Below are 15,352 nucleotides of genomic sequence, written 5' to 3' on the forward strand. Positions count from 1 at the left end.
CACATTGAGACAAGCAACTGCTTTGTGAGCACTCATAATCCATCTTTTGTATTTTGACATGGTTGATTTTAGGTAGGATTTTCCACTTAAAAAAAAAAAAAAGTCCTAGAATTTGGGCAGCCCGGCTTACGGCCATCTGTTACATCTTATTCCTCTTCTTTATTACATCTTTCCAACAGAAATGCCATAAGCATAATTTAGCATTTGACATAGTATCACATTTATCCATATTTGTTGAAGTATTAATTGTTAATTTCAAGTCACTGAATGAGACGTGCCTTAGTATTTTTCAAGACAGGGACAAAACAAGACAATATTTGTTAAACCTATCTTGATTCTCAAAGATCCAGACTTTTCTCTAATGCACGTGTTTTTTCTTTATGGAAAAAATTGGCTTTACAAAGCTATTTCTGCTGGCACTCTGTATTCAAAGATATACAGTACTTCCCAGGAGGGCTTATAGTCGCTTCTGCTGAGATTGGAATGACTTTGACTAATAATGATAAAGTGAACTTGAACATGTAGGCAGCTATTTTAAACTTCCATAGTTACTCACATACATCAGTAATGGAAAGCCATGTGAGGAGAGAAAAAGTCAGAGAGCTATTAATAGCATGTCCAAATGCCCTGAAGCTTCCTTCTAGTGAATTACCCATAATGCCATCAGAGAGACTTTCACTCTGATGTGCCTATACTCCGTGATGAACAGTAAATTCTCAGTACTCCCCAGTATAATACACTGTATTCATAAGATGATGAAGATATGTAGCATAATTTCTACTGTACATTCTATAGATTGAGCTTTAGCTGTAAGTGTGTAGGATAACAGCCAATAATTACAATACTGAAAAGGGTCACACACACTGGCAATTTAGAAGATGTGTGCCTGCAAGGTAATGTTGACAGAGATTAGCATGTGCCTGGATGACAACAAAATTATTAGCTTTTGTGCAGTCTGGATCATCAAGAGCAGTGTATGTGTTGGCAAGCAATTTTTTGCAATTTCAAAGTTCAGTGAGAACAGCTGCTGATGCTACCAATAGCACAATACAAATGCCTCCATTTTCACATTAGAAATCTGGAAAACAGTTGAAAGGGCAATTCATTTGAACTGAACAATTAGCTTGAGGCGCAATGTCCTTGAGTGCCCTCTGCAATGCTGCTAATCTCATCAATAGAAACAAAAGACCTCTGAGCAGTCTTATACAACCATACACAGAAATCAAGTTTTTTATATATATTGTCAGAATCTGCTTTGGTCGCGTTCGTTTATGTGCTAGAAGTGTGATTTTCAGACCTGTTCCACCATACAATGGCAGTGAATGGAGAGAGAAAAAAACGTAATTCTCCAATTGTCTCTATCGGAGCCCCAGAGCAACAGATATCATGTCCAGAAAGCTACACAACCCAAGGTACTACCAAAGTTCAATAATACTTCAACTGGCTTTTACTCACCATAGGGGGCGCTCTCGCACTCGTGTAAATTGCACTTCTGGGTGTTCTCAGGCTGCGTCTCATGGTCACACTGAGCTTGATCCACTTCTTCCTCTGTCTCGGCCTTTGTGTTGACACACTTGATGAGCCGACGCTGCACTCCGCCACCGCAAGAAGCCGAACACTGCCAGGGAGAATAGACTGGGTGAGGACTTGAAGGGTGACATGGGTAATTTTTCAAGGAAAGCGAGGGCAGCGGGAAGTCCAACAGACATTTATATTTCTTTAGAACGAAGAAAGGAAGGAACACAAGGAAACTGCGTACAGAGAGAAAGGATAATAGTTTTAGAAGGACCTGGATGTGTTCATTAGTAATGCTTGGCTTGTAATGGTGTGTGCTGAGACTTTCTTAGGGGCAAAGGCAAAAAATCTGAAAAAGGGAACTTTTCCAATAACTCTAGGGGGGCCTACGGAGGATTTTCAATAGACAAACTGTTTTGAAAAGCTTCTTTTTGCTGATTATGACTAAGAGAAGGATCATAATTGCACTTTGATCTGAAGATTTTTGTTTGCATATTATTGCGGAAGCTCTATTGAAATACATATAAAACACATTTAAAATAGATGTTGTTTGCCAACATTGAAATGCCAATGCTGCCAAAAGCTTATTTTCCATCTTTAAATCATGCCCTTTGATATTTATACCAAGGGATATACCAAGAAAATCCTGGATTGGAGTCTTCATGGTTGACTTTGATGCTTCAGCAAAGCACCTGTGGCCATGTTTTTGAGTGAATGATGAAATGAGCGGGCTTGTCATGTTATTTTATGTTGAAATGACATGTGGGCCCTACACAACTGATTTAAGTACTGCTTATAGGCGCCGTGTGCCTTTCATAAATTGTATAACCATGGGAAGTAATTATAGACCCGTCGAGTGTACTCTGGCCTTGGTCGAAACGTCCTTGTAAATTTGTGTGCATATGTGCATTGAATGCCTGTGAGGCTATAATACAATAGGCACTGATTCAACTGTCACAATTGGATGACGCACAAGCACTGTGAATAGTCTTTATGATATTTATTGGCAATCCTTTTGCAGTTTAACTGTTCCTTTCAGTGGCTTAGCCCGCAGATTCAAAGTGCTGGTCTGGGGAACTAAATGATGCCCTTAAGAGTTCAGGGCTTTCTGTGCAGCAGGACAATTCCTGGGCCAACAGGAGCTACAAGAATCATGGGGAGCTTCTCCTGCTGATGTGACTCAGTAAAGCCAAGACTTTGTCATATAGCTGTGATTGTGACTGTGATCCTTTGAGTGAAGACAAGAACAGATTTGTGCTTTGGGCATGCTCCATGTGCTGCAGACCTTCATTTAGGAGTACAACAAAAGATTAGCAGGTGTGGAATCACAGGATTATCCATACTTTGACTGTAAATCTAACTACAGTATACCTACAGTGTACTGTGTCACATTAATTAACTTCTCTTAAAAAAAACAGACAGCCACCTCAATTGTTTACTTACGTTAATTTTGAAAGCCTAGTCTGAAAATCATACTTTTAACACATTTGTGGAAAAGTACGTCAATTCTGCATCTACAGTCATATTTTTCAGGAATTCTTCAGGATTTATACCTTGAAATTAGAAATATTGAGAGGGAAAAGAACCTCAATACAAGCAGTGGCAGTGGAGCCCCGTGGCGACTAACACAGATGACTTACAGCACCCGAACTCCTTCAGAAGTGAGAATCTTCTACCAAAGTGCAATACCACTTTAACTTGGCGGATTGCTTCAGCATGACAATGACCAGATAGTATGTGTCTTCTACCAGGCGTCACCTGAAAACAACCTCTGCTTCTAAAAGGTCCTGAATTAAATCACTCCAGCCAGCCTTCAGCGTGCCCAAGCCTCACACAGTCTAATCACTGGCTGAATCATTCCTAATCAAGCCTCGAGATGAGGAGCGGTATGTCATAGTATACGCCATGTACATAATTTCCCAGTAACTACACTTACTGGGTGATGGGCTTTTGTATCGTGTTCTGTACACGTGCGTGTGTGCTGAGTGTGTCCATGTGTGCATTATGCCTGCATACGCGCCTGTGTAATGCATGAAGAAACGTGTAGGAAGAACAGGCACGTGTAGGATTTTACAATACAGCTGTACATACACATTATATACACTGTGTAGACATATAGTAAAGAACTTAACAAGAAGTGGAACACTAAATCAAACTGTAGGGCAGAACTGTACTGGAGGCGTCTGATGTGTGCATTTTCAAACATGGCACATGCACTAAAAGCATATCAAACCACCTTGAAATGTCTGCTCTGACGTTGGTTTGATTTTAAATTGTCAGCACAGGACCAACAGAAGTCATGTGTGAAAAGGAGACGGTGTCGAAATGCGGGTAAATCAGTTCTGCCAATTTTACCGCTCAAGACGTTGTAACGTTACTACTAAAGTTCTGTATCGACCGTATGCGTGAACAATGCCATAACATTAATGGCACGCACAACGTTAGGACAGTTAACAGTGGAATTTAAAGGCACTGGCAGTATTGTGTGAATGGTAGCATTATGCTAAAACAGCAGAAAGGCATGTCTTGTGTGAACAACAGAAACTGCTACCTTCACCAGAAAAATGAAAACTGCAATTTTATGGGTTTCATGTGGGAAAGGGGCTAGTGACTGTAAACTAAGCACATAGGTTAGCTGTTAGCATACAATTGTTCAGATGTTTGGAGCACAAGGCAAGATTGAAAGCAATGGCACAAATATTATATTAGCAAGTTCATTTTTAATAATGGTGAACTGGCTGGTCTCCAAATATATAAAGTGGACTGCAGAGGAGGCTATGGAACATCTTTTACGTCACTCTATACGTTCTAATCATGGCACATGGATGAAATGTTAGTGCCAGTGCTGTTTACGATTCAAATTGCCTGTGATGCGATATAGAAGCGTCAGATTAGGAGCGTCAAATGTTGCACATCAGTTGCTGCACTGAGCGCAGTTGGCCCTTTGATCCGACACAGCCGTGTGTTCTGAGTTGTTCCTGCTTCGGGGAAAAATGACCTGCCAGCTGGGCTCTTGATTAGCAGCCCTGTACCTTCTGGTAATGAAACTGCAATTACTGAGCGAAGTGAAGTGACCATTTGTATTCAAATATTCATACAGTTTCTTTGGGGGCACACCTGTAATCTTACAGCAAACATTAAAGATGCTATGTCTACATAGTATTCTGTTCCATCACCACACGGCCATCTTGGTAGGAAAATAACAGGTGATTGTAATAAATTAACAGGTGATTATAATCAAATGACAGCCAATGAGCTGTGTATATGGTAAAACACCATATTGGTAGGAAATGCATGTGACATCCTGGGAATATTATGAATAGTATTTTATCACTTCTCCCACATTTAGCGAGTCAACACAGGCACCACTGGGGCTTGCCCTCAATCCCCTTGCAAACCAAGATCATGGCATTTCAAACCACTCTCTTTAAACAATGGAGCCATAAATTGAAAATCCCTGTAGCCTATTTGTGACCAAATGTGATGCATGATGCTGATTTTTGTCCTCAACGTATGCACAGAGCATTATTAATGCAATGAATGAGGGGTCTAAGGAAGTCGTGATGGAAAGGGCAATCTCTCCCAAGTGGTGGAAATTAAAAAATGTAATTATGTTGGTGTTCATTCCACACAGACTGCATTTTCTATTTATTCTATCAAAGACTCCCTATGGCGCACAGCAGTTTCATTTAGGTTTATTTATTGTCTGGCTTTTACACTGACCTGCAATCTCAATTTAACTCCAGGGACAACTGGGTGAACACTCCAGTAATTCCTACAACCAAACAGAGTACACACAGCTTGGCAGAGGTTATAGAATAGAATAGAATATATTTTTTTATTGCAGTGTCCTTGAAGGCCACAAGATTCAGATAGCTCTCCAGACATCTATTCTCATAAAATTGTTTACTTGCAAGCCTGCAGCAGTCACAGTTTCATTCTGAGTTACATTATTTGCATTGCTGGTGCATCTGCTGGAATACATATAACAAAATAATATATAATAATATGACAAAATACTGTTAATTACTGTTAATACAATGTGGCACAGCAGGATATCTGTTGTTCTCTTTGTAGTATAGTTTCAAATAGTGGGCAATCATTTCTTTTTCCATTTTTCCAAAAATTCCATGTAAAAACAAGTGGTTGTCTGACTGATGAAACTTTTGAAGCATGAATGCAATAGTAAACAAAAACAGTAGTCCAATGAATAAACCAAACACAAAATAATGTAAAGAATAAGCCAAATGATGAGAAAATGTTATTTCCTGTAAAAGTAAATCATGAGGGAAGATTCGATCATCTTTAGAGCACATGGCAAAAGAAACGCTGAAATTATCAGGTGAACGGGATCACCTGATAATTATCTGTCCTTTCAGCGTTGCTTTTGAAAAGTTAGATATGGGATATTGAAATATGAGGGATGAGGCACAATGGAGTAAATGTCATCAGCATCCAAAGGGAGAAATAGGCCACGGATATTCTATGGGCTAGAAAATGGATATAGTTTTATTATTAATTATTTTTTATTACAAATATTGAGGTCAGTGTTTAAAGAACTGCTTGCCTATTTTGAAGTGAAAGATTGCTATCAAGCACATATGATGAGTCAGGGATTGCAGTATAATAATCAGATTTCATTATCATTGATAGCATACATACATGCTTTAAACCTCTTTCTGTATGTTACTTTGACATACTAATAATACAGGAAACATCATGGAGGGAGAGCAAACTTTTTGGGATATGCAGTAGTTTCAAATGTTAAGGCTAGCTCTTACAGTAATACATCTGCTTAAATTTTACTTTGAAATAAGAATGAATAAAATATTATGTTCTGAAATTATATTGGTGATGTTCAAAATGTCCGGTTCTGATTTGACACACTTTAGTTATGTATGGACACCAGGGGGGCTGAGAAAACAACTTTTATTAGAGATAAGCATATTGGATATTACTGAAATTCAACAGGTGCCTTTACTAACTTTGTAAATATTAAGTTGTTTCTAATCATATGAAATGCTAAAATGTAATGCTGACATCTCAGTATATACTGTATGTTCCTCGACTAGGATGAGAGTTGAGTTAAAAATTACACCATAAAACCTGTTTTTGACTGAGTTTACGTTTGTCTGTTTTAAATTACAGCTGAGAGAGACACAAAAAGAGAGAGAGAGAGAGTCAAGAGTGAGTTGGAAAAAGTTGGTTGATGTTTTTGAATACTGCATTGAAAAACTGAATGAACTACATCACTGGCAGTTATTCCTAGAGTTTGTTAGCCAGTAATTATTATTCTTTGACTGTACAAATCCTTGACTTGGCATTTCAAAGTGGGATGACGAGAAGAATTAGGAGAGGACAGGTGATGAAATTTACCCACTGGGCACTGAGTGTCTTTATAGATGCACACAGCAAGGCAAGGCAAAGCAGGAAAAACATGATTGCACAATGAACACTCATCCTAAAGTTGTAAATTCCCATCCAAATGACACATTTTTATGCTGTCGATGAACCAAACCTTAACATTCATTTTGTATTTTTGTTTGCCTGTCATGATACTTGCCACGTCAGTCTTAATATTTGGCTGTCAACAGACTTTAACATGATATGAATTAATAACTTTGTCATGCGAACAGGTATAAAGTCTGATAGCAACTGAGACTGACAGTGTGACAGTGTGTGTTCGATTGCGTTTATAATGATTAGTGAGTATTTGTATGACGTAAATGATGGTGTAGATGTGCTTTTCCTTGACGGTGTGTGTGTGTGTGTGTGTGTATGTGTGTGTGCTCTCTCAGTGTACAGATGAAAGACTTGAATTTCAGACTCCGTTCAGGGATTAAAGAGACTCTTTGTATTGAAATCCCCGTCTGCCTGCCGGCTCCTGGGGAGCAGGGATGTTGCCAAGTCATGAGGGGAGATGAAGGGAGAAAGTGAAAGTGGGATGAAGCGGCATTATGCCCAGTGTGACTCATGTAATTACTGGATGACCGCCATGAGATTTGTGACAGTGCGGGGTGCAGTTGCTTGATTCAGGATAATTCTTCTTGACATAAACACACACTTGCCGACCGTGAGAGCATATAAAAATACAGTACGAAACTGTAAATCTTTTAATTTCTTGTATTCTATTTGAAAAATATAAGTTTAAAAAATTACATATCTCGCACATGCCTACAACCGACTAAAATTACAATATTAGCATTCTGTGCATACATGTGCCACACGGGAGCAGCTGCTAAACAAAGCTGTTTTTTACTAATTTAAAGACCGGTCTGGATCTCACGCTGCTATCTGTAGCTTCTCAAGACCTTAAACATGATGCTGTTTTGCCTAAATCAAATAAGCCTCTTCTGCAGACTCTCTCATCAACTCACAGCCAAAACAGAAGCAGTCTAGTCTGCCAAATGATGTTTTCAATGAAGTCGGAAGTAATCAGAAGGGAGAACTGCCAAACATGGGAGTAAGGTTACCATGGACACGGTGCTTTTGATATAACGTATTTTGTTGAGATTTTTTGGGCAGATTTCAAAATTTGATCAATATATGGGAGAAAATCAGGAGAAATGAGAGGGTTGGTAAGTATGCATAAACCACACTTTACCATAAGTGAGTGTGGATATCTTTTTTTAGAGATAAGAATGCTAAATTGTGAGGTTATAATAGCTGATCATCTGTGGATTTTTGAATAATCTACACCAACTCTGTGACGTAATTATATTCATGTATTTAAAAATAGCATGTGTGGGATTTCTTCAATGATGTTACCAAATCAATTGGAATAGCCAATTTTAATTCTAGTAATTAAAAGTCACCACTGGTGTTACACACAGTAACCTTAATAAGCTGCTTCAGAGGATTACATACAAATACATATATATATATATATATGTATATATATATATACTGTATATGTATATGTAAGTTTCTCAAAATGCATTTTTTTGTGTTTACATTATCACATCACGGATAAATCAATAGGAGGCGATCAATTCTTCATGAATCACATCTATGAATCATGCTGGATTGTGCCCTCTTGTCTTGTGTTTGTTTGTGCTTTGTGCTTTGTGCTTTGTGTGTGTGTGTGTGTGTGTGTGTGTATGTATTGTACCTGTTCCCAAGACCCAGTTAGCCATTGTACACAAGGTTGACTATTACAGGACTGGATGTTGCTGGGCAGAAGGTCCTTGTCACATCGATCCTCCTCTGGACAGGTGACCATACGCTGCTGCTCCCCTCCCCCACACACCTCAGAGCACTGAGGAGCACACACACACACACACACACACACACACACACACACAATCACACACATGCTCAAACAGTACATGCATAGAAAGTACACACCGTATGCAGCCTTCAATTGCACGATTGCTATATTGTTCTGTACTTTCAGACAAGGCTGCACATGTAGGGGTGGAAAATAAATTGGTAAGCAGTAAAAGGTTTCTATGGGTGTGATTCAGACTTAATAAAAGCGCTTGTTCTGTGGATTGTGCTTTCGACTCGGGGTTGAGGCGTGAAAATCCATGGGGTGCAGTTTCAGTAGAGTTTCTCCTGTCCAATTTTGACATTCCACATTGACTTCCTTTCATAATCACAAGGAAAAACCCACTTAAAGTGTGCCTGTTATATTTTGTTTGAAACCTGAGCAACTCTGAATCCAGAATATGAGAATCAACATGTATTGTCTCTCTGAAGTACTTTCATCCAGTTGGACTTAAGTGATCGTCTCATGGGTCTCAAACTGAAATACAGTTTCTTCAGAGTGAGAACTTAAAGGTGGTTCTGGACTCTCCATATCTCCTTGGGATCCAGAGATATCTGGTCTTATTGTACTTTTTTCATGGTACTTTGGTGGTACTACTTAAATTATCAAGATCCTCAAATTTGATGAGGTTTCAAAGAAAAAATAGGTTTATCACTTTTGACACTGCTGTATTTGAAAAGAGTTTCTCCTGTCCAATTTCACCAATCCACATTGACTTCCTTTCATAATGACAAGGAGAAACCCAGTGTGCCTGTTATATTTTCACATACAGTATGTTGTGAGATATTAAATTCAAAGCTGCATTACCTTCCACTGCATAGCACATCTTATTCAGTTTGGAACCTGACAAACCTGACAAAATCCAGAATATGAGACTCTACATGCAGTTTTTTTGTCTTAAGTCTCATATAAGCTTGGACACGCTCACCATCCATTTGCGTGTACCTGTGTAGGCACATAAATAACTGCATTTTTTCCTACAATCTCAGCATAATCACCATTTTAACATTTTTTTTTTGTTTCTCCTTCATTGGTTTCGGGTACTCACTTGTCCCCAGGAAGAGGTGTACCAGTCCAGACATGGCTGAAGGTTACAGGTCATTCGGGTCCGGGGCCTGGGGGAGATTGCCTGGCAGTGGAACGGTCGGAGGAGCCTCTGGTCCCGCATGTCAAAACACTGGACCTCTCGTAACGTCACACCGCTTCCACAATTGTTGGAGCACTGGTATAACAAATAGCATGATCATTATTCAAACAGTTCGAGGTGTTGGAGACTACTAACAACTGATTATAAAAAGACTAGCAGACTTGTAAAAATTTGTAACAAGAAAACCCCTTTTGAAATACTGAAACTGGACGATACAATAACACTCCAGGGCAAGAGCGACTATGTTCACTCTGCGGCTAAAATGAGATTGAAAATGAAATTTACTTTATGTTTTATTGCCCTTTATATAATGATTTGAGAATTAAGAAGTGCGATTAGCGAATTCATTGTGATTTATTTCTGATGGAGGATGGTCAAAGACTTGAAAATCTGTTTAGAAACTATGACTTTGACACTGCCCAATATATCTCTAAGGCGCGGAAAAGAAGGGAGGAATCCTTATTTATTTTGAATTCTGAATGAGATATTGGATACTACGATACTGAACTTCACTGTTTGTAATGAAATTTGAAAGTGAATTGTAGATGGACAACATGCATTCTATGTATTTAGCATTGCACCTTTTGTTTGATCACTTTGTTTCACTCACAGTGTCTTGTAAACCTATGTGGGCTGGGCACCAGTATGGTGTACGACACTATAATAAAATTAATTCAAATCAAAAAGAAATATCTTGGTAAAAGCCTTTGTTCAGAGTCTGTCTGTCTTTCTACCAAGTACTGTATGACACCTCACTTTTCAAGAACATTGTTCTTATCATAGTAAAGCCCATTTTTAGCAACATAAAAACCGCCTATACTACAGCATAATAAGCATTATCATCTCAGACTAAGCAGTCTGACCTTAGTCCACTCCCCCATTTTCCATGTGGAACAGGGCCGCAGGTAGCAGCGTCGGGCCGGCACAGGTCTCTTGGCCGGGTCGCAGTCAGAGTCGGAGCCGGTGCTGCAGGCCAAAGCCCTCCAGATGGCACCCAGACCACAGCTGGTGGAGCACTGCCAACAAGCACAGCACAGTGACACACTTGATAATTAGAGTTTCAAAGGCTCTAGCATGCAAAACAGAGCTCCCGGATAACAATGCACACCATATGAAATTATAAGATTCATGTGTATCAGAATCAGCCTTAAAGGGATGTCGAACTTTGGTAGTACCTTGGGTTGTGTGTAGCTTCCTGGACATGATGTAACCCCAAAATCGGCGATTCTCTGTTATCCGTTGCTCTGGTAGAGATGATTGGAGAATTGGGTTTTTTTCTCTCACCATTCACTGCCATTGTGTGGGGAAACAGGTCTTAAAATTACACTTTTAGCACATAAACGAACACGGATAAAGCAGATGCATTATGCATTGTCAGAATCTGCTTTGTTTGCGTTTGTTTATGTACTAAAAGTGTAATTTTCAGACCTGTTTCTCCACACAATGACAATGAATGGAGAGAGAAAAAAACCCAATTCTCCAATCATCTCTACCTGAGCAACAGATAACAGAGAATCGACAATTTTGGGGCCAGGAAGTTACACATCCCAAGGTACTACCAAAGTTTTATTTTTAGATTTATTCATGACATGCAAATAAATTGTAATTCTGAATTTTATGTAGAGCACAACAGGAGCCCAAGAAGAAGCAAATGTATGTGAAATATCCCATAAGAATTCAGGACACTTGAGGGAGTTTATTGACATTCGAGCGTTGGCCCCGGGAAAAAGCTCTCTCAAAACACTGGGAGAATTTAGTTTAAGCTGTGCCAGGACCTGCACTAGAGACTATGTCAGCATAATAAAAGCCGATAGAGACATTAATAGTGAGACACAACCGAGCTCTGTTCCTCCCCCACAGTATAAGTACACCAGCAGAATGTGTGGAATGCATGCAAATAGGGGCAGAACTCACTGCGCTCCAGTTGCCGGTGACCCAGTAGGCAGCTGTGGTGACGTGTGTGGAGGCCGGGGTTTGGACTGATGTTGGCACTGGAACTGGCCGCAGAGTAGGAGGACGGGTTGGCAAAGTGGGCATGGCAGGTTCTGGGGAGCGCGTGTTCGGTGCTGGCGTCGTGCTGCGCTGAGCAGTGGCAGCTGTGGAAGTTGTTGGAAGTTGGTATGAAGGGCGAGGATGGCTGTTACCCTTATCTCTCAGCGTAGGGGGGATGACGATTTCATTGTAGTCGAAATCAATCCAATCGTATGAGGATGGGGCTTTGAAATTTGTTCCAAGAGGCGTCGTTGTCTCAACCAAGGTAGATTTTGTAGGTACCTGTCCAGTTGTAGCTGGCTGGGAATCTGTTGTGGTGAAAAATGGTGAAGGCTGAGTGCCTCCCTCCAGTTGCGTAGGAGGTAAGAAGTCTATTCCAGTTATTGATGAGGTGTGATCAGAGGCCTCTTGGTTTCCTGAGATTGGCTGAGAGAAAATGGGGAGAGTAGTGGACTCCTGAGAGGCAGGAAGTGAGGTCACACTGAGGTCTGGGTTGGTGACCCTTGAATTGCCCTGACTTTTAGCATTTGTGTCCATATCAAAATTAATTTGATCCAAGTCCAAATCCTCCAGTATGAGGGCAGTTGGAGATATCGTTGATGAGTCAGATGGCAGACTGGTTGTCTGAAGTATTTCTGAGGTACTCTCATCCAGTTGGACTTGAGTGATCGTCTCATGGGTCTCAAACTGAAATACAGTTTCATGAGAGGGAGAACCTAAAGGTGGTTCTGGACTCTCCACATCTCCTTGGGAGCCAGAGATATCTGGTCTCATTGTACTTTTTCCATGGTAATTGTACAAATTATCAAGATCCTCAATCTCCTCAGAACTCACTGGTCTATCTGGTCTCATTGTACTTTTTCCATGGTAATTGTACAAATTATCAAGATCCTCAATCTCCTCAGAACTCACTGGTGTAGCTGGGGTGCCGTCTTTATGAGTTTGACTGACTGGAGTGATAGAAGTATATTTTAGTGTAACAATGACATCCTCAGTACGATTTTCCCCCTCAATAAAATCTTTATAGCTATTTTCAGCTTCCTCTCCATGTTGCTCCCATTCTGCATCCTGAGTTGGCTCTTTTGTAGTGAATGCTAGACTAGGCAATGTGCTAATGTTTTCAGGCCAACCAAGATTGTCATGTCTCTCTTTCAGTGAATACCTAGTTGCAGAAAATGGTGGTGAGGAAGTGGTGGAGACAGGCAGAAAATAGTCCTCAGAAAGAAAAACATCCAGATTTTCGGAATGAACTGCAACAGATTTCTCTGTTGGTGGTTTTCCACTCTCCTCGTCATTGTCTAGATTCTTGTCCTGTTGTTTCTCAATTTTCAAAGGGTAGGCAGTAGTCTTAGAAACTGTAGAAATGGATGAGGTAGTTGTGGGAGCTCTTGTAGTTTCCCTGTTTATGTTTTCTTTCATACTGTGGTTTGGCTTGGACTCCTGTGAAGGATCAAATCCACTTTTTCCCCCTGTATCTTTTCCATTGGTCCCAGAGTCAAAGTCATATGACAAGTCTTCGTGGAAGTTGATGAAGTTATAGTCGTAGTAAAAATCGTCCACTTGAACATTATTTTGATCCGTATTTTCATTGTGACTGTGGTGGGAGAAATCTGCCTCGATAATGTTATTCAGGTCATTATGATTCTTCGGCTGGCCCCTGGTGGTACTGTATTTGGGAAGAGGGTTGGCTTCAGGTATGGAGTTGATTTCGTTGGAGACGTCTTTGCTGGACCAGCCGCTTCCTAACCAGTCGCTACCTCCAAAAATATCCACCACCTGTGGACAGTCCTGAATGTAGCATGGGGCGACAGCATTGGGCTTCTTTTGTGGGTCGCAGTCAACACCTGTGTTTCTGGAGCAGGTTACATTTCGGTGGCGTACACCGCCTCCACATGTCAGTGAACACTGTGGGGGAGACAAGAGAAAACATCATTGGTTATGTAGGAGCGGCTGCATGGACACTGTGCTAAACTTACAAACAGAGTTTAAAATGTACTTTATCACTCTATGAAAAGGAACCACCTCATAAAATAAATCCAAATAAGTAAATACAAGAAAATGGTGCAAGATAAAAAGATAAGGATAGAGGGTAAAACATTAGAACCAGTAGGATAAAAGACGTCACGTAAAAAAGCAAGTCTAGAAAGTTTTAATAAGTTATTTAAAAGATGATAAGTGATTCTGCTAGCCTAAACTCCTCAGGCAAGTTGTTCCAAAGCCTAGAGGCCCTGAAGGCAAAAACCCGTCTCTGTGATATATTTTGGGGCCAGACCTAACTGGGCTTTAAATGTGGCCAGCAAATTCTTAAAATCAATTAAATTCAGTAGGTAACCATTGAATTCTGTATGTGCCAGAATTGGAGTGATGTCATTTTGTCTGTGTGTACCAGTTAAAATCCTAGCTCCTGCATTTTGAACAAAAGCTGGAATTGTGAAAGATGCCAAAATGTGATTGTGATTGATGCCAAAATGAAGAGATTTACTCCACAAGTCTTAATATGATTAGATTAGATTGAATGATTTTCTCCTTATTACTAATGAAAAAAGACTGTATGCTGTGTTGACAAGACATGTTTTAATTGCCTTTTGGATTCAACTGTTGGAGATTACCACTGGCCCTGTGTGTGTGTGTGTGTGTGTGTTGGGACAGCAGCGCTCCTGGATGTATGAACGCTCTGCAGTGAAGTAAGTAATGAAATTTTCAACACAATTAATCGTCATGATGGCAAAAACTAGGAAAGTAACACCCAGGGGGAAAATAACCGGATTTATCCAGTCAGCATGAAAATTACTCCTAAATTTCTGGCTGTAAAGTGTAACAACCGCACACAAAACATGGTGAAACATAAAAAAAAAAATCATGCAAGACATTACATGGATATGAACACACAGCTGAGAAAAACGGACTCTGATTTTCAGAGGTAACAGCCAAGTATACCTTAACCTTTAATAGTCGTTTGCCTTGTGAGATGCAGAACAATCAGTATTTTCATTTCATGCTAAAAAGGACTAAACGGCTCTTTTTTCAGGCCTGGGAGCTAACAAACCTCCTCTCCCAACACAGACTCACCTCTGACCAGCCACCTGTGGTCCAGTCTGCCGGGCAGGGAATGTGTGTGTTGCAGGAGGATGCTGACTCAGGTTTGGGCGTGTGTTTGCATTCGACGGGCTGCATGGCTCTCTGCTCCTCCACACTCACTGCCTGGATGCAGATCACTGTCCTTTTAGCCAGGCCCGAGCTCCCACAGCTGGACGAGCATTTCTGCCACTCCCCCACCCACCATCTACAGGATGAAACACAACAGATGCAACAAATGGTGTGTATTACAAGAGCAGCGTGTGAGAATTTCTTTGTTCTTAGATGCCTTCCCTATATTCCTATGCACCTGCACAATGTGTGAGTTATCCTAGTTTTCTTCTCCAAGAAAA

At 40.3% G+C, this 15,352-nt stretch overlaps 1 protein-coding gene across 1 annotated transcript in view; it reads right to left on the reverse strand.

Annotated features, from left to right (window-relative positions):
* The window catches only part of adamts7 (a disintegrin-like and metallopeptidase (reprolysin type) with thrombospondin type 1 motif, 7), a 103,412-nt gene that overhangs the window by 19,167 nt on the left and 68,893 nt on the right, over positions 1–15,352 (reverse strand). The window contains exons 18-23 of the mRNA XM_071922485.2: positions 14,994–15,207; positions 11,847–13,829; positions 10,796–10,948; positions 9,834–10,007; positions 8,627–8,773; positions 1,456–1,618 (exon numbers count right to left, since the gene is read on the reverse strand). Of these exons, the coding sequence (XP_071778586.2) occupies positions 1,456–1,618; positions 8,627–8,773; positions 9,834–10,007; positions 10,796–10,948; positions 11,847–13,829; positions 14,994–15,207 (2,834 nt within the window). The remainder of the gene's footprint in view (positions 1–1,455; positions 1,619–8,626; positions 8,774–9,833; positions 10,008–10,795; positions 10,949–11,846; positions 13,830–14,993; positions 15,208–15,352) is intronic.

The sequence above is a fragment of the Centroberyx gerrardi genome, chromosome 1, assembly GCF_048128805.1.
Source record: "Centroberyx gerrardi isolate f3 chromosome 1, fCenGer3.hap1.cur.20231027, whole genome shotgun sequence".
Lineage (NCBI taxonomy): Eukaryota > Metazoa > Chordata > Actinopteri > Beryciformes > Berycidae > Centroberyx > Centroberyx gerrardi.